At 37.1% G+C, this 27,599-nt stretch overlaps 1 protein-coding gene across 2 annotated transcripts; it reads right to left on the bottom strand.

Annotated features, from left to right (window-relative positions):
- Window positions 1-245: 245 nt before the first annotated feature.
- CD36 (CD36 molecule (thrombospondin receptor)) lies at window positions 246-26,756 on the bottom strand. Of its 2 annotated transcripts, XM_010023962.1 has the most exons (14): window positions 26,653-26,756; window positions 23,521-23,755; window positions 14,976-15,136; window positions 12,884-13,028; window positions 10,095-10,274; window positions 9,866-9,957; window positions 9,365-9,411; window positions 6,923-6,992; window positions 5,093-5,280; window positions 4,190-4,308; window positions 2,770-2,843; window positions 1,959-2,013; window positions 1,591-1,755; window positions 246-851 (listed from the first exon to the last, which is right to left on the bottom strand). In XM_010023962.1, the coding sequence occupies exons 2-13, from the start codon at window positions 23,638-23,640 to the stop codon at window positions 1,591-1,593; spliced, it is 1,416 nt and encodes a 471-aa protein (XP_010022264.1). In that variant the 5' UTR covers window positions 23,641-23,755; window positions 26,653-26,756; the 3' UTR covers window positions 246-851. The 2 variants fall into 2 exon arrangements, with proteins under 2 accessions (XP_010022264.1, XP_010022265.1); XM_010023963.1 differs by lacking the exons at window positions 246-851; window positions 10,095-10,274; window positions 26,653-26,756 and having other exon boundaries at window positions 23,521-23,640.
- Window positions 26,757-27,599: the final 843 nt, after the last annotated feature.

The following is a 27,599-nucleotide window of genomic DNA, read 5'->3' on the forward strand; positions in this document are numbered from 1 at the left end:
TCATTCTCTAAGGGAGGCCTTGGGCAAAGTGGGTTAGGGTAGAGCAGAGGCGAGTGTTCAAGCAAGACCCATAAAGAAATGTATAACAGAAAGAACAGTGGAGCAAGCCGGGAGTCAGCGAGTGGTTCAGATTACTAGACAGCTGTGGATGTTGATGAGTTGTTGATGGAGCTCCATCAACATATGAATGACTGTGGCATGCCTGTGAGCCATGTCCATATAAAATGTATAAACCACATATTTTAGTAAGTCTTTTATTAACTTCATGTATTACAGTTAGTAACTTTACATAATAAACTTCACATTCAACGCAATTCACATCCCTGAATAGAGGACAGAGAGCAGTTCTATTGCAGCAGCTTCCATTCCTTGAAGGAACAGAAAGAAATTTTGCAATGAGAGCATCTAGAGCACAGCATGAGCTCAAGGGTGTTGTCATTCCCAGCCTGTGCTCAGAAGATCAGCAAACAGCTTTCATTTGTCTTGCAATCCCAGAAGAAAAAAAGTAGCAAGTTGCATAAATGGCAAAAGGTGGACTAAAATCCGAATGAACCTCAACTTCAGTCTGCTTGAATGTCATTTAAAATGTGTAACAAGGTTCAAATAACCAAAGTTATTTGAAAGCGTAGTTTCCATGGTGACCTTTTTAGTGATATCAGAAGTGTGGACCTTTGGAAACATCAGCTCATTTGTGTTAATGAGTTGGTCTTCTCAAAATGGAAAAACATGTTGAATTCCATACCATGTAGGACTGGCTGTGTCTTGAATCATACCTTCTGTCTCTGAATTTTAACATGCTGCTTGGCTGAAATTTCTATTAAACACTGACTACTTCTGAAGTCTTTTATTACCTGTAGTGAAATAAAATCAGAATTCAGCATGTGATGAGATAAATCTTCATTTTAAAAAGGTTCTCTTTACTACAGCATACTTTTCACCATACCATTAATGTCTTGGAACTTTTTCCAAATTACTCCCAAAATGTGTTTGTTTCCATTAATCAGTCAGTGCATTAATCAACCACTTAGTTATTCTACCCGTAAAGGGAATACATTCTGTCTTAGTGGGCTATGCATTCAGGAGATGTTTAGGCTAACGTGACAGTGATGCACAAATGAGAGAAAGAATTGAGAAACCCTATCCAACACTCAGTTAAAAGTGTCATTTACAGTGAGTCTTCTGAATCCCAGACAGGGGTTTGTCCTGGAAGAGCACAAGAATCTGCAGCTGTGTGGCCTCTGTCCCAGAGAAGTACTAGAGGGCACTGCTGAACAGTTTCACAGTCTTGGATAAATGCTATTTTCATAAACTCACAAAAAAACCCCATGTTTTGCTTTGGAATAAAAAAAAAGATGTTGGTCTCCTGATATAGTTCTCAATACCCTCTCCTCAGTATGTTAAGAGCATCCTGAAAGATTAAAGCTGGGAAGAGAATTTGAAAACAATAGCTAAATTATCTGGACAGAAAAACTGCTGAATTTGCTAGCACTTAAAAAACAGGAATAGGTGATGATTCTGAACTTCTTGAAACCCTGAGAAAAAGCTACTGCTGAGGACTGAGCCTCAGCCTTGATTAAGGTGCTTACTTACTTATTTTAATTTCTTTGATCTGCATATGAAGTAGGAACCCATGAATGCGATGAACAGCACGGAACCTGCAATCATTAACACCATCTGCAGCATATTCAACATCTGGACCCGACCGGTGACTTTATTTCTGAACATTTCTGCTTTCTCATCCCCGATAACAGCAGACTGAAACAGTGCAAGAAAAATATCAGTGAAAGATAAGTATGCAAGCCCGCACTTGCTGAATATATTATTGGCGTCTGCAAATCACAGCATGAGTTTAATTGCTCAATTTCAGGGCATCAAGACTGGAAAAGCTAGGTCATTTTTTTGCTTCATTTGTTTGTTTTTTTAAACAGTGAAGATTAACAGATAGAGAATATACTAACCTCATTTAGCCAAAGAAGAGGAAAAATATAAGGTTTTTGAACTTTTGATAAAGCTCTGAAATGAGAAAATAAGTACAGCATGTTACCTTTAGTTTGGTGCATAAGCCCAGTCTCTACTTAAACATTTTTCTTCTCCTCTAACTACATTTCTAACTTCCAGATGTACCTTTTTAGTATAGTTTTGGACTGAAAAAAAAAATAAGCTTACAATTAATCACATCCAATTTATACATCAGGCAACCACCTCTTTCTGTTTAGTATTCCATATATGAGTAGTCACAAAGAAAGGCTGGACACAGCTAGGTGTTGGTGGGAGGGTCTGAATATCTGTGTTGTGTCCACCTGTGGGAGAATCCTGAAAAGCACATCTGGGCATGTACATTTGGGCAGGTGAAGAGAAAAGAAACAGCTAGAGAGCCATCAACCCTTGTGATAAAATCCATCTAGTGAAAGAGCACACAAATTCTCTCAGTGGATTTATTTCAGAGAATGCATTTGCCTTCTATCCTCATGACTCACATTTGGGTTTTGTAAGAAAGTTGTTTTTAAGAACATGTTGCCTTGTAAGCTTCAGTGGGGAAAATCAGATATGTGTTAGAACACTTGGGCAGTGCCTGGCTCAAGGCTTGCTCTTTTGCTGGAAGTTATGTTCTATGAAAAGTCATGACTAAAATCTTTGCAAGAAAGACAAAAAGGCTTTGGGAGAGTATTTTTATTCCTTCTTTTCCCAGCCATTTCTACTGACACTCTCACAGACCAATCAACCCTCTTGAAAAAAGTCCTTAAAATAAAGTAATGAAATAGCACTTACTCAATTTTTGCTGCAGGCTTCACAAGGAGGTTTACTTGCAGCCTTTTTGCAAACTGTAGTGTAAAACCAGTGATCTAAAACCATAAAAGGAAAAAAAAAACCAACCACATTAATATAAATTTTTGAATTGGATGCAAAAGCCTAGAATATGGACTGTGTCAAAAAGAACTTTGGTGTTATTTTATCTTTGTGTTTTGAATGATTCCATTTTTATGAAATTTTCATGTTTCTAAGGATCTCTCATTTCTCAACTTCTCAAATCAGAAGTTCTAATTTTGCGGCTTTACCATAGTTACTTTTGTAATTTGCAATTGAAACTGAAGGCAAAAAGAAGGTTAAAAATACTAAATCAGTCATGAACTGGTTTAGGGTGGGGATTTTTCCCCACCAGAAATCAGCTAAATTTTCCTTTTCAAAAAAAAGAATGTTCAACTTAAAAATATATAAATAAAAATATTACATATCAGAAAAAAAAAAAAAACCAAACCATATTAAAACAAAGGTAAGATCTTTCCATCATCTTCTTTTACCCTTTGTCCTCCACAAAAATACAGCAGGGTGTGATTCTTGAAAATCTCACATCAGATTTAGGAAATTCTGGTTTATTTCTCTATTCCAAGTAAGGTGAAACAAAAAATTAACTTTAGATCTCCTCACTGAAGTTACACAATTTAACTGTTGAATTATATGACTAAAAACAGTTCAGTGAAAATCTTGAATTTTCTCTTTTCATCCAAATTCAAAGAGAGCAAAACAAAATTTTGGAACTGAAACAGAATTTTTGGAATTCATCATGCAATTCAGAAAACTTTGATCAATACATTTAAACTTAGAAGTCTGAATCCCTGGAACAGAAGTAGATGTAAAATTTGAGGCAATCAAAATCACAGCTGAATCATAAATTCACTCAGCTTGGACAATCTGAGTCACAAAGACTGTATTAGACCTGTTCTAGACTAGTCTGTTCAGACTTCTAGCAATTTTCTTGGAAATAAACTGTTTTATATTTATGTAAATTCAATTGAGACATAATTATACAAAAGTGGGTAGCTATAGAAAATAAAAAAGTAAGTATAGAGGGAACAGAAGAACTTTCATAGGAAAGAATTTCCTCTGAAGCACTTGCAGGTCATAGAAAACCTATAGCTTACTTCAAAGTTTGTAGAGTCTCCTTGATCCTACGTTTCTAATAAGGAAAAATCAAAACTTATTTTCCAAACTTTAAAGGTCAGAAGGAGACACAGTTCTGCTCTAAATTTCCCCAGCTAAAACATAATACTTTTGTGAGCAGGTCTTGCAGAAACAAGCATGAAAATACTCTATCTTCTGCTCATCCCTTTGGTAAAAGACCTACTGTATTATAATTAAATTTAAACATTGCAAGTTCACTCAGTTACAATTATTAAATATTTGGACTTACAGGCTCTACATCTAGAAATGTCTCATGCTCCTGCTCATTTGGGCTCAGGCCTTCAACATCATGCAATATAGACTCACTTGCATGAAGAAAATGAGGAAGAGAGATAAATACCGGTCTTCCTGTTTAAAAACAAAGCAAATTCACTTGAATCATTAAGTCTCTTTTCAGTGCTCATTTTCTGAGGATGTTTTCCATGCAAACACAGTTTTTTATATAGACACACAATCCTGATAAAAGTGTTAATAGTCCCACCCCGCAGAAGAAGTGTGAGCATTTCTGTGATTCTACTGTCATGAGGGAAATGTGCACAGTGAATTAAATTGTAGTTACAAATCTACTTGTCTGTGGAACCGGCACTGCTCCCAGTTTCACATGGAGGTGAGAACCTGACTTCCACTGTTTCCCCCCACCCTCATGATCTTGTTTTAGCAGAAAGAAAGCCTGAAGGGAAATCATGCTCTCCACCTTGCACCAAATGCACACTCTGTATATTCGTTATATTGCACTGATGTTAAACTAAGCCAGCAGTGTCTCTCAGTCTCTGCATTTGTATTTAGGTATGTACACATACTCTTACACCTTGTATGACGGTGAATTATCACAAATACAAGGACTGTGACTATCCTGGCTTTTATAGAGTGTTTCCTGCTTTCCTTTCTATACACGCATCGCTGCAATCTGTGTGTATGAGCTGTAGTATCATGATTTTGCAGAGCATTATGAAAAATACAGAAATATTACAGGCTTCATTTTGTGAAATGTGGCAGGTCTCACGGGCAATCTGTGGAAGAATTCACAATAAAACACGAACGTCCTGTATCTTAAAGTAACGCACCAGCTACAGGGCATCTGCTTTCTCCCCAGTTAAATGGCTTGTTTGGCAGTAACGTGTCACTACTATACCTGCTTTGCAGGCACTGATATCTAGGACTCCAGCTAATGTGCAGTTCTTTGATATGACTTGATCTGTACAGAAGCAATAATTATCGCTGACTTCAGCAGGTGATGCAAATGCTTCACGAGGAACTGCAAAACGATACAGCGAGATTCCCTTCACATTCTGCTCGCCCTGGAAAACTCCATAGATTGATCTGAATATAGAAAAGGAGAAACACGTTTCAGTCATTTGGGTTACAAGTCTGAATTCGTGGCAATACTCCTTAAGGATCCCCCAGTTGTCACCCTCTTAAAAGAAACAGTTACTCCAGGGAGCTGACGTCGAGGCTCCCTGCACACTGTTCAGCAGTTTGCAGGGATATTCCTCTGTAATGGAGAGTATTCCACACCTTTACAAAAGGATATACAAACTCAGAGGTAAGCACAACAATACACACAAAGACAGACAAAAATACTAGCACTACTAATAAACAATATACATAATACTAACATATTAACTAAGAGCTCTGTTCCCTATACACTTCTACACACACTGTTATTATGAAAGTTTGGAAAGTTGGACTACAATAGGCATGATACTTCGCAATATAAATCAGCTTTGGTACAGGGTTTTGATGCCCTAATGGTTAGATAATACTAATCTAAGCTTTATGATGCAGACAACATTCTGTACCCATTAGATATGAATCAGAATACCACTTAAGCTTCTTTTTGCTGATACATTATCAGCCAATATAGTTGTTACACAGTAATGTAACCAAGGCAACAACAGTTTGTATTGCAGCAAAGAAAAAATGAAAAAGAGGGGTTCTGGGGTTTGCAACATGAACAGAAACATTTTACATGACCCTATTTCAACATAACCTTTGGGTGACTGTTACTGTCCTTATGCATTGTTCATTAATTGCGAGAGTTCAATGGCCAGAGGGATGTCTTAAACTGTATGCAGTCGATCCAAAGAATTTTGTCATTTCTCCTCTGCATAGAATTCCCTTTTCCATGACTTGTGAAATTTGGGACAGTTTGGGATAAAATTACTTCATAAAAAAGAAAAAGAGCTTTAAAGTCATGTAAAAAACACTGATTCTTTTAAAAACAAATAGCCCACACAGCAAATGACCCACTTTAAACCCAGTTAAAGGGAAGCAGCTGTTTCCAGGCAGCAAAACAAATAAAGGGGTTGAAGCTCCCAAAGTAAATACACTGTGATGTACTTTAAATCTTATAGCTTTCAGCAATCCCAGTGGAGAACTCAGGGACACTGGATATCCACAGCAGAAAAAGCAGGTTGAAAAGCCATCAGTATGGGATGCAGTAAGCAGGTTTGTTTGTAAATACATAAAAATAAACCATGTAATAATATCCTGTGAGAAAACAATTTTGAGTATCTAGTGTATGACAGTAAATCCTGTTCTTCCTAGACGATGTTCTGCAGAAATGCCAAGCCGAACCAGCCCAAGCTGACTTCTCAGACCAAACAAGGCAGGTTATAGGCTGGGTCCTGATTTTAAAAGTTCACGACTGAGCCCTGTCTCAATGTCTTTCACAGCTCTGTAACAGCTCACAGCACTGTCAGATATCTCTGAATTATACATCTGGAACTGGCTGATATAAAATACACCACAAATAGCTTGCTATGAGACATAAAATTGGTAGAATCAGGTTCTGAATCATGAGCACAGCTCATGAATTTGCCTGGTTTTAGGTGAAATGCTTATGTTGAATGGCCTTGGTGACCTAAGCCCAAGCAGAGCCACTGCAGCCAACCTCTGAAATGAAAAAGCATTTGGATGGCACACGCAGGTGTGTACATACACCAGGAAAGGACCAGCCTACCTGCAAATATCAGAGGAGAAGAAGCGCAGTACCTGATCCTTCTTAACAAACGGTGGGAATGATGCTCCATCTGTAAATAAAATAAAATAAGAGCTTGAAAGCAATTCCACTTAGAAAACATTATTTAATTTCTAGCTCAATACTCAGCTGTTACTTTCTATAAAGCTGTGAAAAATGTAAACAAAATGAGTCACTGCTGGGAAAAATATTTATGTAAGTTAGTGTGCAGTGAGAGGCACTCCATAGATAAGATTGTATTGCTTTTGAAAGTGAGCCAAATTATGGCAGCTATTTTTTTTCCCCCACTGATTTGAAACTATATGATCAAGCCATTCAAAAACAGAAGATACAAAAACTAATCATGCTTAATATGAATCCAAATATCCAATGCCATTGCTTCAAGGTTTATGCAGTCTGAAGACCTAAACCTTTGTAGGGATGCTTGGTTCACCTAGAGTTACGGCACTTAGCGCTTACAAGAAACACAGCTTAGACTTCAAACCTGCCTATTTAATAATGAGTGCTAAGCCTTTTTTCACCAAAGATTGCTCAAGTGGACCTCTTCTTTGCAACCTGAGATCCCCTCTATAGTTAATGGAGAGAAGGAAGCATTTCTAGGACACAGCCCATCTCACTCCACGGTAAACATGCAAAATAGGTCAGAGTACTAACATTTTGGTGGTGTCTTTCTCTCCACTCACTATAAAAAGAATATGACCAGTTCAGATGCATATTTCTGCATTGCAAGCATCCAGAGTTAAGTAAGAGGAGTCTCTGCCATTTTCCCAAACAAGGTGTTGTAACAAACCTTTAACCAGTACATTTGTTACTTCTTGCTACAATTTCTGCTTAGTTTCTTAGTCACCAGCCGTAACCAAGGGATTGAAAACATCTGTGATATCTTTGAATCTAGTTGGCAAGAGCAAGAAAGCTAAATTACAAACTGCCACTTGCCCACTGCTGACAGAAGCACTTTTTCTTAAAGATCCAAGATCATCCTAGACACACACTCTATTTCTAAATCTTGGCAGTCTTCGAAGGTTAGCAAACATGGAATCATTTCAAGCCCCATACAAGAATACTGCTTAATATTTTTATCTAGACATTTACTTATACTATAAATGTTGTGCTTTGGTGTGAAACCTTACAAGAAGGAATTGTCAATCCTACTTACAAGACTTTTTAAACTTAACAAGACTGCTTCTCTAAACACATGGTCTTTCGTGAGCAGTTACACTGAATGCTCTTGTAAACTGTGAGTTAACCTTTGATAACAAGGAAAAGCTTAACATTTTCACTGTGCTGGAGTACTTAACTCTAGTCAGCTGAGTATGTTTATTCCATCAGATGTGGAAGAAGAAAAAACAAAAAACTGACCCGGGGAAAAAAGGTTTCAGGCTCCCTAAGAAAAAAGGAGTCTGAAACCTAAGAAAAGATTGCCTCTCACAAACTTAATTCCATAGTTTAAAAAGGAACTAATCCCTCCTGATTCACAGACTTTTGAAAAGTCAGACTTTTGTGATGTATTTGAAATACTTCAAAATAAGGATGGTTACAAGGAAAATTATCTATGCCAGGTAAAGCAGCACAGAAAAGAAAAAACAAACCAAAACAAAACAACCTCAAACTCTTCTTGTTTAATACTCATGCACTGAAGGACTACAGTTCCCTGCCAAAGCCTCCACCATGACATCTGCCAGCCTCAGCTCAACAGACTATGGTATCCTCACAGCAACTATTTTCTTTCACATCATCTTCTTTTACTCATCAAGAAGAAAAATATCGTCTTGCACAAATGTATATTGAATGACTCAACTGTTTTCATTTGCATTCCTAAAGCAAATTCCAAAGTATTCCTCTCCAGTTTATTCTTCTCAAATTAAACTTCTTCACCCCTTTCCACTTGCTAGTGGCCTCCAAACCACCTGCCTGACAGAGTTCTCTCTTGTCACCTCAATTACTTCTCATATCTCAGTAAAAAAAATACTGTATTTAATTATATTTTTCAGCACTGCAAATGAATTTAAGTTATTTGAATGCAAAGATAATTTTCAGAAGCTATAGCAAAGAATAAGAATCTTCAAGAGGAACTGTGTACCATATGAAAAATAAAGATAATTAGCAGAAACAGAGTTGGATTCTTTTCTTGTGTCTCTTTCACATGTATTCTAGCTGAAGAAGGTGGTGTACATATGTATATATATAAAATAATGCACAATACCATATAATATGTATTAATATATACACACATATCCATGTGTAGTAATAGTAGTATGTATACATTCTTTATATAGACATTTAATGTACAGAATACAGACCTGTCAAAGCCCAGGATTATTAACTTAAATATTGTATTTATTATACTGTGTTTATTGTATCCTTGCAATATCAAGAAAAGTATTGAATTTTTAAACAAAATTTAACAGACTTTAACAGACTCACCTGTGCCATTAACCAAATCGCAGTGACCTTCCCAATATGAGAGATTCCTTTAAGATAAAAAAAAGTCATGCTGCATGTAGTATATTATACTGTGTAATCAATTTCATTACCTGTTAAATTGCTCAATATTGCTGCCTAATTGTCTTGTTAAATATAACTGCTCCAGTATAAGCCTGGTTCATTAGCAAAGTCAGAAGACAGACATTTTTTCAGATCAACTGTATGATGCATTATAACAGGATAAAAGGGATCTAGTCACTTAAGTATGAAAACCAGAAGTAACTATTTGTGTCAAAGAATCAATAACTGTCTTAAATCCAAGCTCCTAACAGAATTATTAATAGCTGAAAGGGAGAGGTGGTTTTGCTAAGCCCAGGGCTTGATCCAGCTTCCTTTGAATTGCTGAAGATTTTCCATTTATCTATAGTTCTTAGTGAATCAAGCCTTAAAAGCCACACGTTGAAAATATATATGCTTTTTAATTACACAGTGCTATGATACCTTTTGTCTTTATAGCTTTCAATTATTGCTGTTTTTTTAATATCGTTTTGCCCAGTATTCACTTTGTAAAGTCCATCGAACGTCCCATTATACTGTAACAGACACAAGAAGGAATAACTGTTAGAAGTACTGAACCAGATTGTAGCATGGTCACGTTTTAGTTCCTCACAGCAGTTCTCATTCACAGAATGATAACCGAAGGCTTTGCCTTCTCATTGGTTTCACTTACCGGGTAGAAGACTCCTAGTACTGGGTCCAAGGGGAAGGGGACCTTGTTTAAGAAGGGATCTTTGTATCCCCACAGTATTTCTTTCACTGTTCTGTTCTGCAGCATGGATGACTTAGAAGATTTAATCCAAGTGTTTAATAGTAGTTGTATAAAAGTGTTTGTATACAAGGCAGGTGCAGCCTACAACAGCAATAAAATTAATGCTTAGCATAAAATTCTGCATGTCTTTTGGATCAAAACCACAGAGACTGACTCCAAGAAATCTCTGGCAAAGACAATTTCCAGAGCTGCAGCCCACTAAATCGTGTTTCTACTTAAAACTGACACTCCTTCACAAAGCAATTGCTGGACATAACTTACACAAAAGCAGACAATTTGTCTTTATTTCTCACATGAGTTCACTGTATCATCCCTAATCACCAAACAGTTGAGGTTGAGAGAGGCCTCTGGAGATCATCTGGTCCAACCCCCCTGCTCAAGCAGGGCCACCGAGACCCAGTTGCCCAGGACCACAGCCAGACAACTTTTGAACAGGAATAATAAAGTAATAATTTAAAATCCCTATCTGTAAAACATGGACTGTGCCATTTTCAGTTTTCTATCTCTTCTCTGTCATCTCCATATGTCACATACTTCAGACTCACTCATATGATAAACATGTAAGTAAAAGGATACAAGACTTGTTAGTTATCAGCTTGGATAAGTAGTTTAAATTTGCTGTTAAGGTAGCAGCGATGCAACTTCAACTACAACTACATAAAACAGACCAAGTGATGAATCTCCATTATTTCTTCACTTAGAAAGAACACATATTTGCAACAAACAAGTCTTTTCTGAACAGCTTTAATTCTAAATAATGGATAAATTTTCCTAATTCAATGAAGAATATTGTAGATTTACCAGCACTAATTGTACTGAACATTCCCAGAGGGATAGACACAAAGTCAAGTCCCTAAACATGCTGAATAGCTTGTGGAAAGCAAACAGAAATTATTTATCTCGGTCTGTATCAAAACAGTTTTAATAAGTAGATCTGTGTAAAAACAACTGATTCTTTTAGAGTAAATTCTCAGCATAGGCCTGTTAGTGGGCCACCTCTTTGTACACATGCTTTGACGATAGCAATGGAAGAGTCTCTTTAGCTCTCATTTACTACCCTTCTCTTCCCAATGAATCTTTCACTGTTGTCTAAAATTGAACACAAGAAGGCAGAAAACATGGATATGACAAGATCATGAGACAGAGATGTGGATTCAATTCCCTCAAGGTTAAAAAAGTGTGAAAAACATCCCTCTGAATTCCTTTTAAGAACAAGTTTATGATATAAAACATGGGCTCTACTTGGTTAAATTCGGTGCTGTCAAATGAGATAGACAGAGCCTCTCTGGGAATTTAGGTTTACACCAGTTTGTTTCTGACCAGCAAAATGGAGCTTGGACCTTCTGATGCCATCTCCCTTGACACAGATACTTCGACTCATGAGCCCATGCTTAGACCCATAAAGAGCTATGTGGTCCAAAGTGTGGGAGCTGAGCAGTATTAGTTAATGCTGTGGCATGAAGGACTCTGAGCATAGGAAACAAGAACAGTTTTTCAAAAGATAAATGCTGGCCTAAATTAGGACAGAGGCAGAATATATCTGGTCAGAATAAGGTCATTCGCCTTTATTTATTAGGTCTTTTCTCCCTAGAGAAGAGAAAGCTCAAGGGGACCTCATCACAATATTCCAGTACTTAAAGGGCATCTACAAAGAGGATGGAGGCTCTTTCTTCCACAGAAGTGACATGAAGAAGACAAGAAGCGATGGGTACAAGTTGCACTAGGAAAGGTTTAATCTTGATAGAAGAAATAATTTCTTTTTCTACAGTGAGAACTGTCAATCACTGAAATGTCAGAGTCCCCATCAGTAGAGGCTTTCAAGGCGCAACTGGACAGGGTGCTAGAAAATTCAGTATAGTCTCCCTTTCTCAGAAAAGGTTGGATCAGATGATCTTTTGAGGTCCCTTCCAACATGGGCTCTCCTATGTTTCTGCGATTGTTGGTATGAATCTATCTTGTTTTACACCAATCATGTCTTCACTCTCCCCCTATGAGGCACCCTCTCACAGTAAACCTGAACACCCACACTCAGACACCCCAGAGTTAGTACTAGCAAGACAATTATGCAACACAACCAGGGCTGAGTATGAACATGAAAACTGTGAACATCAGCCAAGGGTAAAACAGTCTTAGGCTGTGATGACACAAAAACATCTGAACTCCAGTACTGCTCTAGGTGGGGACTCCTGTGCTCTTCTTTGAAGGACGAAGGAGGGCTCAGCGGATGCCATTGCAGTGGTGCTGAGGGGCACCATGGGAGGCAAGCAGCTGCGGTGAACGTGGTATTACAGCCTCCCCTGCAAAGCAGGACTGAGGATGTTATGGAAAGAATATGGCAAATCTGCCTTGTAGTGTTCATGCTGTACCTCACACAGAAGGACAGTCCATCCACAAACTCTAGATTCATTCCCGCACGAAAATTAATTAGGAGGATGCTTTTTGATACATCCCATCCAAACCCTTTTATTGACAGGAACCAGTCAATTTTCATTTACAGATAAGATTGCCCTGGGAACATAAGGAATCCTTAAAGTATAGCAATATATCCTCAGGGTAGCTGACATTCATTTCATCTGAGTTATAGAGAGGAAACCTATCCAGTGGTGGTTTCAGTGTTACTAATGCTAACCTTATTTCCTCCAGTCTATCAACATTTGAATGTGGATATTATGTTTTGTTTCTTTACTTACAACAACAGCAAGGTTGAGGCAGGTGATGGTATCATTTTCTGTCCCAACAGACATATCAGGTTCAAAACGAGCAATGTTAGGCAACATGTAGGATATTGTGCCATCAGAGTTTTCTGTGATATTTTCTTTGGGTAAATATCGCACCCTTGGAAGACAAAAAAAAACATAGAATAGTTTTAACATTTGGTTTTTGAGACAATACAGCCATGACTGACTGAAGATTTTTAAAACACTAATGAACATTTTTATGATGAATGTTAAATATTTTATAGCAATTGAAAGGATTCTAAACTTTTCATATGAATACGTGTAAAAATTCCATTTTCTGTAAAAAATATTATTTTGGAAATATTTCCTTAGTGCCTAATGGACTTTTTTTCTTGATACTAAAATGGAAACAAATATTTCTTTTTTAGTTTCATTTCAATAATGGACCATGTATCTTTTAGTATTTTAAGTTAATTATGTTTTGTCACATTTTTGTCTAAGCTTTCATGTTGCATGTAATTAGAAGGGAGTGACTCAGAATAGCTGATAAACACTTTCAACTTCTGATCTGATTGATAGGCTTGTGTTGCAATAAAGCAGGTTAAAGATTAAATCCATAATGGGAGTCACTTTGACAACATTTCATATGCATGTGGAGATTTATAAGCAGTCTTTCATCTCCACTGAGATTCTCATAAGCCTCTTGATCAAGCCCTGCCAGCAGATCTCTAAGATACAAATCTCCACTGCAATTCAAGCTTTAGCTCAACTCTACAAGTCCTCATCCTCCTGCTGACCCCTCTGTGGGAGTAGCATCCAGGAGGCATCACAGGACTTGGTCTACGCTGTGGGTCCACAAGGCTTGTCCCAGCTCCATCCCAGAAGGGATCTTCAGGGTACTCCATCAGATCTTCCAGCCTGAGTATGAATGGACCAGAAAGTTCAGAGGGTGTTTCCTTATGGTACAGATATAGCCAGTGCAGTGCCTTACCCCAAAAGCAGCTGGATCTTGGCTTCTCAAGACTGGTTTGTATGCATGTCATTTTGATTAATAGCCTAATGTGTAGAGCATCTACCTGAACACTGGGAGATCTTTTTTCTAATTTATGTTACTTCTAACTGGAAACAAAAGACCTAATGCATAATCATAATTTCTTACATAGTTTTCTCCAGGCTTCTGGCAGAGATTAGTCCCTGAGAATAAAGGCACTATCACCACAGTAAAACATTTGTTTTCGGTGGGAATTAACCTTCTTCAGTATTTCTTAACTGTTCAGTTTCCTGATTCCTGTGTACCCATTTTTGATACATTTTCCCAGGTACTTTCTGAACCAAGAGTTCTCTATTTCCAATGAGAAATAAATAACCAAAGCAACTCAGCTGTAGATGGTACAATGCACAAACATCTTGAATATATAATATACAACCCCAAAGATATCAAGAAAGAAATACCGTTTTGTTTTAGGAAAACAAGGGTCCTAGTGACAGCTGGATATTGGGCTTAATGACTCAGGAAGCATCAACTAGTCCTATGTCCATATCACAGTTCAAAATTAAGGAAATCATTAAAAGTTTCCCTGAATGGGTTGGACTGCTGCATCTAGGCCCTAGATAGTACATTCAGAAAAAAGGAATGTTTTTCAGAGGAAAATTTAAAAAAGGAAAAGCTATAGATTAAAAATAAGTCATAAAGGAGCAAATAAAACACATGCTATAAAATAAATATGAGTGATATGTGGGTTTAAGGCATCTGGTGTATTTTCTTCTATGCAAAAAGTTGTCGAAAACTGAGAAGCAACAAATACAACATTGTGTTGTTGTGGCAAATATCTTGCTAATGAGCAATAGTTTTTCACAAAAGCAGACAGCTTCACACCCAGTTACTTATTTCTATACGTCTTTTCCCAGTGTGAGACTCAGTACAGAAAGTGTTTGTGATTGCTCTGTGGAACTCTACGGAACTCTGTGGTTTAGGCATTTTTGTCAAGTCTGTCTAAAATACAATGCTGGAATTTCAAAAATCCATTGTAACTAAGCAGAACTTTATCTGACTTCAATAAAACTTCTGTTATGACATGTCACAAATTCAGGGGGCGTTGCTCACCTGTATGTGTAAGGTCCTCTTTGTTCAAGTTTTGGACGTGCTCCTGTCTCTAATACCTCTGAAGGATTTTGTACATGAAAAATCCAAAATTGCCTGTAAACTGAACTTCCTGGCACAAGCCAATTTTGAAAAGCAATGGTACCATTGACAATGACAGCTTCCTGAAAGAACAAAAATAAAAGCTAAAATTAACCACAAAAAGTGATTGACAAGCTGCATTTACTTTCCGAATGATCGTAGAATATCCACAAACAAACAGGGAAAAAAAGCTATCATCAGTGTGAGACATACAGCACACATTTCTGGCCAGCATTTGAAGGCACCCTGACATTCCCGCTCAGTGACAGCAAAAGCGAGCCCCCCCTAAAATAGGTAACAACAAAGCTGATATGATTTCTACTGTAGCCCATAGAAAAACTTCACTACTGCTGTGGTTGGGCATTGCCCTGGTTCCTAAATACTTGCCAAATCCAGTGATGATCTGTAAGAAGAAAATTATTAAATAGAATATAAAAATAGAATGACTGAATGATACGCAGCAGTTTTCAGAACCCATGAACTACTTTTCATACATTTGGAAATAGTCCAAGGGAAGAAACGAGAGTTGTCTCTAAGCATTACTCAGTCAATAAGTAATTTTGCACCCGGAGAAAGCAAATAGTGTTTTTGCAGGACTGGTTTTTGTCAGAAAACTCTTGTCACTAAAGCTGAGACTTTCTAAGAAATCTTTCTAGTTTTGATAATGTTTTGTTAGAAAAGTTTCACAGTTCTAGAGAATGAGGGCAAAATATAGCTATAAGGACAAGACAGGGCATCGGGAACCACTATAGAGTAACCAGCAGCTTTATGTCTGTGACACTCGGCTATAATATTTTAAATGTCTATTCAGTTCTTAGGATTATTGAGGAGAGTTTGTAGGTATGTTTCCTGTATTGTCAGGGGAATGCCTGCTTTGCCTAGTGTACATCAGGTCTCTTTCTATATGATTTTTCCAAAGCCCTGGGTTAACATAATGTTTCTCCTTAATGGTAAAAATTCAGAGTTTTTTCAGTAAGAAGAAAAATCTAGGCTGCCTGTTTGTAACATGAAATGATTTTTTATTAGAGTGGTGTAATATTGATTAGTTAATTCGCACAGCTCATAGAGTCCCAGGAATTAAAAGTCTGGAATCCCTCCAGAGAGCAAGAAAAGACATTTTATATTACAAGCTGGGAGATATTCTTTCTAGCTTAAGTTTCTGCCTCTAGAGTTTGCTTACCAGGCACCATCAAAAAAACAGGAGCCTACCAATTAAGAACCACTGCAGTTAGAAACAAACACCACGTCTTGGAGAACTCACCACATAGTTAGGGCTTTGTCTGTGGAAAGCCTGTTTGTATGGTACAGTTGCAAATGCTTTGCTCATGGTGTAAAGCACTGGGCTTGCTGTCTGAATATAATGCTATAATTAATGCACAATTGTATGAGAGGGGAAGGAAATCTTGCAGCAGAAACATGTTATCAACTTGAGGTCTTGTGCTCAGACCAGACAGCTGAAGTTCTCTTCAGCCTTGTTTTGCAAACCTCAGGAGGTCAGAGACTATTACAGCTGTGATCCAGCATGGGGCAGACCTCCTTATGAAGAGAGAAAAGTTTACATGATTTTTAAATCACCTTTTCAGTTTCCACAGAGAACTGCTCAAAGGATCTAGGAGAAGCAGGCTGATATAAAGAAAGGTTGAACTCGATCTGCTCAGTGTCTGCCTGTGATCTGTACTCAGCAGGATCGTGGGATGGGAAGAGATGACAGGATTTGACATCCTGCTTCTGTGTAACTGGAGTAGGGAAATGGTTAAGGATTCCTGGCGGCTATATGATCAGGAGGACAAACTAAACTCTCTAGAGGTCAACAACGCACAGGTACAGAGGTGAATAGAGAAGTGTCAACCTTGTGACAATAGATTTTAAAGTAGTGTTACTTGCTTCTTAAAAGAAGTTTCCCCCTCCTTTCATTCCTCCTTACCCTTTTAAACCTTTGCTAAGGATAATAATAGCACAGAATTTTATGTTAACTCCTCTTCCACTGCAGAGTTTGCTCGGAGTGCCTGAGCCATACGACCTCTCTTCCAATCCTGGATAGACACAGAAATACTCCCCAACCTGCCTCCAGATCTAGGCATTCTGGGCGCTTTGAAAAATGTTTATGCTGCAATGATGACATCCTACAACCTTGTGTTGACTTGGAAGAATATAAGGAACATGTTTCCTCACATGTAAATTACGGTACTTTTTTTCAAAGGGTGGATCTTTGACTGTAATCTTCACACTGCTGTTGCAGGGAAAGCCAAGAGTGTGCAGGACTTTATACTGGCTCTTTAGTACAACCAGGACATCTTTCCATGTAAACTGAGACTGCAGGCTATGGTGACATGCCTTTTCATGTATTTTCTGTTCTGCTCCTTGCTGCACTTCACTATACTATGTACTTTCTTATCAATCTAAAATAAAGAGGTGGGGTGGTTCTCCTTTATTTTTCATGCAAGAATAACAACTATTTCCATATTATACCCTTAGGAAATGCCAACAGAGAAAAATTACTTTGGGCTTTGTACGAAGAGGTCCCTGGGACCTGAGTACATGGGGCAGTCAGGTCACAAAGAGTTACTGTGTGGATTTGCAGCTCAACATTTACTCTGTGCTATTGCCACCATGGACACTCCTGGGGGATGCTTCAAGGCGACAGCTGATCCAACTTGATAGTGCTGCAGTCAAAGGGGCATGCTGGCTACTGCAGCCCCCAGTACCTGATCCATGTGTCTCCCCTTTCCCTTGTGCCAGCTCTCATTGCTCAGGGAGCTGTTTCTGCCTGCTGGACTGGAGAAAAACTAATTTACTCTTTTTTTTTTTCTTTTTTACTTTTTTTTTTCCCTTTGTTTTTTTCTGGATTACCTTTCTACCAGTGAGCATCTTGGCTCAGTGGTCTGTGTAGGGGAAAAATCTGATGAGAACACAAGTTAAAACAAGGGAAACAGCAGGACAATAGAGCAAGACCCTTGTTTTCAGTGGCATCCAGCCATTACTGTTAGTAACATTTCTCTCACAAAGGAGACGTGTGTTTCTCTGCTATATGGTTCAAGAGTGCAAATGGTGACTTAAAGTAGAAGAAAATGTAGAACTCTGTCATTTTCCATGTCCTGATTTGATAAAACTAATATTCACCACACCAGCAAGCCCTTGGGTGAGGTCAGCCCTAGATATTACCCCTTTCAGTGGCTGGTCACTTGTACACTCCCCTCATAACACTGCCGTGCTTTATGATATTATGAAAGGTGGAGTAATTTGGGAAACTACTAATCTGCAGTTGATAATACAAAATACTTCTCAACTCTCTAGTCAACCTACATCAGCTCTAATACCTTATGCAATAGTTAACTATTGTTAGCAACAGCAGATATACAATATCTAATTGCTACACAGCCAAGTCCATTTCATGATCTAACTTCGCAACACAGAGTGAAATCAATAGGAACTTTAACCCCTTTTGTTTCTGACACACTTTTCCCCCTACTTGTGCTGGTTCAACTGGCAATATATAAATTCAAGAAATGCCAAGCAGTCAGCAATTGAAGCCTGCTGTATTTTGCCACTTTATGCTAAATTCAGCCATTGTGATTCCTGATGAAGAAATACAAAATGTAGGACAAAGTTGTTGTCTCAAGGAAAGATCTGCCCAGATGGACAAAAAATGCCATTTTCTGGGAACAGAGAAATGCCATGAGTACTTTAGGAGGTAATAAAATTGTTATTAGTTTATTTCTGTGTTGTATGTGTTGGGCTGTCTATGTAAGCTGAAGAAACAACCAATACAACTCTGTAAACTTGAATTAATTAAGTTCCAGCAAAGCAAATAAAATTTTGCAGCTGAAAGTGTGAACAGCCATTTATTACTTTTTAAGTGATGATTATTAGCTTAGTTTTAGCCTTTCTAGTCAGGATTTGCTGGACCAAAACTTTTAGTCATTTTTCAGTCTTTTACAACAAAAACCTACAGAATCCAGTCAAGTTTATCATTGGTAATGCTGGAATACGTGTGATCACATAGATCACTTATGTTCTGCTGAGAGCCAGCAGTAGCTTTAGTTTCATTAGTTTAGATAAAGAAGTTGCATATGAATGTCATAAGCACACTTTTAGATTAGAAGTGTTTCCAATACATCCAGTAGCTGAGGAGATACAATCTGGACAATCTTAAATAACATACACTGACAGACAGATGGATAAACATAATGATAGCTAAAACTGATAGCCTTATTTCTTAAAATAAACCAGACAAACCTTGAGAACTCTACAGGAAGAGTGTAGCACTGAGGTATTGTGACAAATCATGCACCATTCTATATTATCAATTCATCAGCAATTCAGTACATTAAGTAACATTTTGCAGCTTCTGTTAACCTCCTGAGCTCATGGGCTCAGGTAGAAAGCAAAAGCTCCTAGAGAAGTGGAGATAAAGATTTTTCTAGCAAATGAACCACCTACCAATGGGTTTGAGTGGTTACAAGTAGCTGGGGGGGAAAAAAAACAACAATATCCCGATCAACTGAAAAAAAAGTTTTATTGTAACTGAAATGATGGGAATTTTGCCTAAATAAATAGCATTGTTTTAATGGAGGGAAAGGCAAAAAGGCAGTAATTGAGCCATATCAAAATATGTCCTTTCCACAATATCAGATCGAGATATTTGATTTGTTGTTTGAATTCCCCTTTCCTTTTGATTTTTTTTATTGTTAGACATGATAATGTCTAATAATAAGGATAACAGACATGATAATGTGCAACCGGAATGTGTGGAGTTGGTTAAAGAGAAACATTCTCATAGCCTGAAAAAATGTTTTTTTGCTAAGAACATGGAAAATGTCGTGTTTTGCTCCTGACTGTACCTAGTATTGTTTTCTAAGCTTCTAAAACCTCCATGTAAAGGCACCTCTACCCTCTGGATAGATTCAGTCCAGGAAACAAAGCCCTTTGGTACTGAAATCAGAAGCACCTCTTAAGGGGGAAGCCTTTCCCTCCGGTCCCTACATAGTATCAGTGCTGAAATAGCTTAGCACTAATCTCATTCAGTGGATCTCTGCCAAGATGCTGGTGGTGGTGGTGTCATTTTGAGTGTGCTCTTCAAGTGACCGTTTCTTTAGAGAGCCTCTGAAATGTTCAGAAAACACATAGAACACCAACATTCTTTAAAACTCTGCCCCCCCCAGGAGGCAGGATTGGAAACAGTTTATCTAAAGAAAAGACAGGTAGAGCAGTTTGGGGTTAGAAAAGCAATGTTTTTGGTGTCGAAGCACACATCTGTTAAACTGGAACACATAAAGAGATAACATCTTAGTGTTCCATGCTACGTGGACTTAGTTTGGCTTGTCCAGCCGTGGACTGTTTATGGGTAGTGAACAGTACCTGCCTTCTAGGAAATAACAGCCTATAGCCTGTGAGTCTGTCAAATTTGTAAGGGGACCTGAGATTGTCTATGAACTTGCAGTTGTTTTCTCTTTGCTGCAACAACAGTATACAGCGTTCCGGGAAAATATGTCCTGCAGTGTTTACTCAGCCTAATTTCCTAATGACTGCAATAAAGAAATGAGGGTGGTAGAGTCTGGTAAGCTGCAAAGATGTGTGCTTAAGGGGAACATGCTCAGGCTTCCTGTTGCTAGCAGAACAAGAAGGGTGAGAACCATTGATTGTATTGATTTTTGAAATTAAAGTTGTGCCTATTTATTGGCAGATGCTAAGTTCAGCTGGTGAGACGATTGTAATGTGATTTGAACAAATCTTGATTACAAGTTAAAACAAGCTAATACATGACAATTTGACTAATTATAATATGAAGTGTCTTAAAACTATTCAGGAGGGAAAAAAAATTCAACATTTGTTTCTCTAATCCAGCAATAATGTTTTACAGAAACATTCATTTCGCCTAGAAATATAGATTGGGTCTTGCTACATTGCTGCCAACTTGTGCAAAGAACTGGGATTTGCACTGAAACAGTATAGGCAGAGGAACAACAAGGGGGCTTTTAGCAAGCTTTGGACTGGGCAGATTTCAAAACAGATTTTGCTTATAATGGTGATGTCTGAAACAGTTTCTCCCTTTCATTAAATATCTTGCATTTTGACGTTCATTTTCACCCAGTGGGTAAGGACCAAAGTTCAGCCTTTGCCTCATATGAGTCCAAATAATTAGAAATAAAAATGCTTACAGGCCATATCTGAGAGAACATCTTGCTCGTTATTTTTTTCCTGCCCCAGAGCCTCTATTCTTAAGAAATTCCAAATAAAATTATCATTGAAACTGATCTATTTCTAACAAAAATATGTTCAAAAAATAACGTTTTCAAAAGTAAAATATTTCAGAAAAAAAAGTATTTTCAGCATGCTCCGCTCAGCTGACCTGTTTCTTTTGCAGTCAGTTCTACATTTATATAACTGCAGTGAGTGACAAATATTTGTTTTTCTTACTAGCCCTTTCATCAACACAAATAAATCAGAATTAGTTAGATTCAAGTCCCTCTTGAGTGTCTGCTGAACTAATAACATATTTCAGCTGCTGTACTTTGGCATATCTATCTTTTCTGAAAAGGAATTGTCTAAAGAGTCTCATGGTCTCACTAAATAACATGCTAAATAGAAAGAAAATAATCAAATATGACTTGTGCTTAGGAAAAAAAAATATCCATTCATTTAAATAGGTAAAGCCTCTAGAAATTTAGTCTTTCATGTTTTATACAAATATTGGTATAAATTTTCCCCTTTTATATACATCAAGCAAGCTGCCTTGAAATTCTTGGGTGACATGGTTTAATGAGAGGTGTCCCTGCCCATGGCAGGGGGGCTGGAACTGGATGATCTTAAGGTCCTTTCCAACCCTAACTATTCTATGATGCTATGATCCTATGAAATAAGTACAAGCACCTGAAACACGATCACAAAGCAGAAAATTATAAAGGGGTTGAGGAAAAAATTACTGCATATAATACTTTACCACTAAGAACTTATGTGGGTACAATTTAATATGTAGACACTTGCAAACCATGCTGTATAACTGGTTCATTATTATAAGTAAACAGATGAACCTGTAACTTTGCTAGTATGTATAATTTGCTTTGGAAATATTTAATGGCATAAGACAACACTCTGGATAAACTCTAAGTAAATATTTAATGTAAGGAGATACACATTTTTAAATTATGTGCTTTCTAGAAAACTTGTCATTTCCTCAATATGTCAATCAATTAAAAAAATTTGCAAATACAGAAAGTATGACTTTTTTTGCAAAATGTTGCAAGGTGGGCGAGACACTGTCTAGTGAGGCACACTTTATTGTTCTCTATAGATATTCCTTATAAATTTGAAAATTCCATGAAAAATACAATAAGAATTTGATAATTCCTCTACAGTTAGGCTTTTCACTGGATTTGCTGACAAATTTGAAATGTTATATAGAATCATTTTGGGGTTTTTTAACTTTTTTTTTTTGAAAGTGATACTAGAATCTAAGCAGGGCCTTGACAGATAGTTTAACATCTGACAATTCATGTATCCACCTCCTCAACTGACTCCAATAGCTGTTAATGGAAGTCTTCCACAAGGGTCTTAGAGTAAGTATGTGCAACATCTCCGCAGTGTTCAGTGTCACAGCAAAACATTAGGAGGACTAACCATCAACAAAAGACCTTAAAGTTTCTAGACTTTTAAGTATAGGAGAGCCCACCTTGGCTGCAGTGACCCCTGAGAGACTCCATGACTCTGTGTCTCCATGGTGGACACCCCTGGGCTTCCATGGCCTTTCATTCTACATTTCTCCATGATTTAGACCCTCAGTTATTCACCCTTCCCACCAGAGATTTAGCAAATTAAGTTTTCATTTTACTTTAAAGACAAAAATAGATTTTAAAGACATAAAATCATCTAAAAGACAAGAAAAAAAAAGCCCAGGTTACCACACTCTACATCATCTATTCTTCACACTCCTTGAATCAAGGAGACTTATATGATCCAATCCTGCAGTTCTGTGCTGCACATTGACTTGGATCATCTCATCACAGAATGTGAGCTGAATGTATGTAAGCATAGGATTAGATTCTACATCAGAAGTTTGTGTGGTATATAAATATAATTTTATGTAGTAAGTACCAAAATAAGACAGAAAAGCAGAAAAATAAATAAGTGCATCATCATGAAAGAAAAATAAAGAAACTAAAACATTCATAATTGAAATAAATATAAAAATTGGTTGATTCAAAATTACATTATTAAAAACACTTCTTGAAAACTATATTTTAACTTTTCATGTGACGAATGAAATAGAACAAGCAAGTAAACATGGCAACATAATTAATATATTTTAAAAGCATTATTGCAGCATCTATTCTCAGGGAAGTTCAGATTGCACATTACATTTTCAGGTTTAATAAAGAAAATAGAGAAAAAAGCATTATTTTTAAGTTTTAAAATTAATGACCTTTCAATAACCATAACCCATATAGGCTGGAAAAAGAAAAAAAATTACCTTTTTTATTGCTTTGCCTATGAGGTTATCTCCAACTGGTATCAGAATTCCTCCAAAGATAGCCAACACAGCACCAAAGATGGCCCCAGTGAGGAGCCCACAGTTTCTGTTACAGCCCATTCCTTTCTTTTGTCAGGTTACAGGCAGACAATGTACAGATATCTTTGCCGTGAGGCTTGATGATGTTTTTCTCACTTCTTGGTCCCAATAGACCCACTGGTCTTCCTGAGAGCTGCTAATGTAAGGAGAGAGTGAACAAAAGTCACATTCCAAAGCTCAAAGTACAAAGTGCATGAGGTGAAGCAGGTAGGAAGATAACATGTCAAAATCAGCCAGTGCCAGCCAGTGCCAAAAAGAAAAAAATAATAAAGTTGCATGTAATTTTGGCACGCTAGCCACTTGTTCTGTAACATTATCTCTTTTTTAGTCCAATTCTCTCTAAAAGGCAGATAAGTTCTTTTACTAGACTTAGTACACCTTTTTTGGCTCTGTTGCACTGGGGCACTGACATTATTATTCTGCTGACACTTTTCCTAAGATAAGCACCTTCTCTAAAATCTCTCTGTGCTTTTATCAAATCCTGCAATGCCCATGGCTCCAACTTCAGAAAAACCCAGGAGTTTACACCACCAGTGTGAACTACCCAGGGTGTTTCTGCATTGATGCAATAAGGAAGTCCTCAAGGTCCATCAGCACCTTGTTAGGAATGGCAGCCTCTAATGAGAAGCACATACGAGAAGCCTGTCTTTCCAAATCTGTCACTCCGCTATCTAATACTGAAGGGATAAAACTTTGTTTCAGCAACTTCATGAAAAAAACATGACTGGATTTTCCTTTTAGACCTGCATTCTTACCATCACCTAGTTTCATTAATCCCAATTGCCTTGGTCAGCAGGCTGATAATGTGTCCTCCCATGTCCTAACAAAGTCACATCATGTCTGAACCTGAGCCCAGACTGCTCCTCTTGCCTGCATCGGAAACCCACCTGTTGCCTGCTCTTGCACTAGCAGCAGTTTATGGCTCCCTGGCCATTAACAATGACTATTTCTGTACATTTGAGCTAGTTTGGTATTTTAATCATTTCTCCTTGGATACTTGCAAGCAAAATGACCAAAAGACTACTTACTTGCAAGCTCAGAAAAATACCCTTCCTATAAAAGTCAACCAGCCCATCCACCTGGAGGCACACCTTAATGGAATCACAGGTTCACTGAGTTACTTTGCTTTCTACCAGCTGTTACCATGTGCTTTTATGTAGAACAGCAATAGAACACCAATTTACTAAAGCTTCTTTGATATAGTGGATGGATGTGTAGTGTAGCCAGTGGCAGACTTCAAAGCAAATTCAAGTGAGAAATTCGTTAGACCTGAAACACTTTTGAGTTCTCACTGGATAAGTGGTGTGGAGATTTAAAAATCTGACTGCTGTTACACATTGTAAGAAATCTAAGGAGAAGCAGAAGTTCTCAATGGAGTTGAATTCTGAAAATTACATATTTCAAGTTGATTTTTTCCGCAATGTTATCTATTCTAGCAGATTTTTTTTTTTGTAAGTGTGGAAATACACATTTGAAAATTAAAAATGGAAATTATGTCTTCCATAATGTTTAAAGAGGACTTTTAATTTAATTTTTCCCCCCCTTGGCTTAAAAACTGAAGCTTTTCAAATTCAACAGAAATACACCTTCCACCAAAATACATCTCCATCTAAGTTTCTACAAGCAGTTCCAGTGGATTTCTTTTGTGTTAGGCAGACTAGATATCTCTCATGAGCAACAGCAATAAACAGCTAGAAAGCAACTGGCTGATAATAATTGTGTCTAGTCCAACCTTTTGTAAACTGTAAAATATTCACCTTTCTCCCACCAAACACAATGCAATAGCAGTCTAGACATATCTCAATTTATGCAATTCAAGTTATCCATTACACAACTTCAGTGGACAGCACTCACAACATAACACTCAATTTCACATAGAAGTCAACAAGCTATTCTCATCTATTACAACTGACAGTAAAATATGAAGATGAAAGTAGAAATTTCCAATACGAATGCAGTGGTGTCTGGGAATTCAAGTGAACATTATTTACCTTAAGCAGAACAGAACATTCCATACTAAAATTAGATATTGTCTATGAGACTATAGTATCATTTAAACTTAGATATGACTACAGGATTAATATGAATATTCAGCCCATTCTAAAGGGTTTGGTATGTACTTTTAATATCAGTTTAAATGTCCCTAAGAGAATATTGACAATAGAAATGGTTCATTCAAATCTCTGAAAAGACAATTTATAAACAACTGAATAGGAGGAAAAATGCAAAACGTATTAAACTTTTTCTTTCCTACATAACTTACACTTCTGTACATGTCAGTTTAAAACAAGCATTTATAAAAATAAAATACCATTATCTTTATTTTCTTAATGATTTCTCCATCTCTAATAGTAATTTTTAAACACTGCTTGACATGGCTTTACTTCAGTCTTACAGAGAATCAGATTTATTGTCCCAAAAGAGACAAACTATATGGGGAAGAAGTAGTGTGTTTAGTGATAAATAAAATAGGATTTAAAAATTCCTATTAAGAGTTTCAACCCAAAACCACGGTGTTTATTTAAACATAATTCCAGTTTCTCTAAGGTCAAATGGTGGGATTAAAAATCCTGAAATTACTGAGACACAAATTTGCAGGGGAGATGTTATTTCTGCTTTTAAAAGCATAAAAATCACCAAAACCAAACCAAACTTGACCTATGTTGAAATCAAAGTTTTGACCTTTTATCTGCAATAGTAAATGTTACAAATATCATTTTAAAAGGATGTATTTCTTACAAATTCACATGACTCCAGAATTGTAGGTTCAAGAATATTAAATAGCAAAAACCAGAATGCAGGTGGGAAAGCCAGCAATACTGAATATAAAATACCACTGCTGACAGCAATGAAGCATTTCACTAATACATGTAAGATTTCACTGTTCCTTGCAAACAGCTTTACAAAATCCTGCACTTTTCTTTTTTTTTTTGGTAATTACAAACACATATTTTCAAGAGTTTTCCACCAACTGATTTAAAAAGTATTTCTGAGGAAAACTCTCTAATTTAAACATTGTATTATATGACTCACCTTGAAGAAGGGCAACTGACTTTTCAGCTGAGCATATAAGTATTTAACACATGACTTGCATCAAGTTACGAGTAGACAAACAGCTAAATCTCCACACCAAGCACATAGCCTCTATACTCCGAGGGAGTGTTTATATATTCCAAGAGATGTCATTTCCTTCTTTATCTTTCTGCCAGAAGAAGTTAAGTTGTATTGGTGTTGGGGGTGGGGGGAGTGTGTTATTTTTACAGTCTGACTAAAAGCCACTACCTACATCTCGTGGTAATATACTTAGCAGCTGCAATCTTTGTCAAATTTTGATCCAAGTGAGTCAAAGGTCAAGGAGACAAAAGGGTAACTTATTTGGTTCCCAGTCACTTCTTCTCTAATAGCCATTTGATTTAAAATTGCTCGTATTTGCAAGTTATGACTAACCAGTTCCTGACAGCTTCTCTAAGATACAGAATGTTTACAAATATTCTTTGCTATATAGCATGATCTGCTGTATAAATAAAGCCTTACTACTGCTGTCACTCTCTGTCAAAACACAAACTAAACACCTTTGCAGCTCAATCATTGTTAGAGTGTAATTTCAAGTAATAAAAATCAGGAAATGTCAGAATATTTTTTGAAGGGATTTTTTTTTTCACAGGTTGCATTACATTTCCTCAGAAAGCGCTAAAGCTCTTCCTGTTTTACTGCAAGTTCAATGAAGATCATCCCAGAAGCTTTGTTGTCTTAATGTATCTAAAAATGTTATTTTTTTCACTGACATTTGTGTAGGCCAAAGTATCTCCCAAGCACAGGGTCTACTAATAATCAACAATAACCAGTTTGGCAAGCTTTCTCACAAATAACTTTTAAATACCTCCTCATTGCCTGTGAATTAAATTAATAAGATTGTTTTAAAAGATTCTTCTGACAGCAGCAAGAGGATGTGGTTGATATTTGGCTTATTTAATTATAAG

This window comes from Nestor notabilis, unplaced genomic scaffold (genome assembly GCF_000696875.1).
Source record: "Nestor notabilis isolate BGI_N333 unplaced genomic scaffold, ASM69687v1 scaffold8911, whole genome shotgun sequence".
NCBI lineage: Eukaryota > Metazoa > Chordata > Aves > Psittaciformes > Psittacidae > Nestor > Nestor notabilis.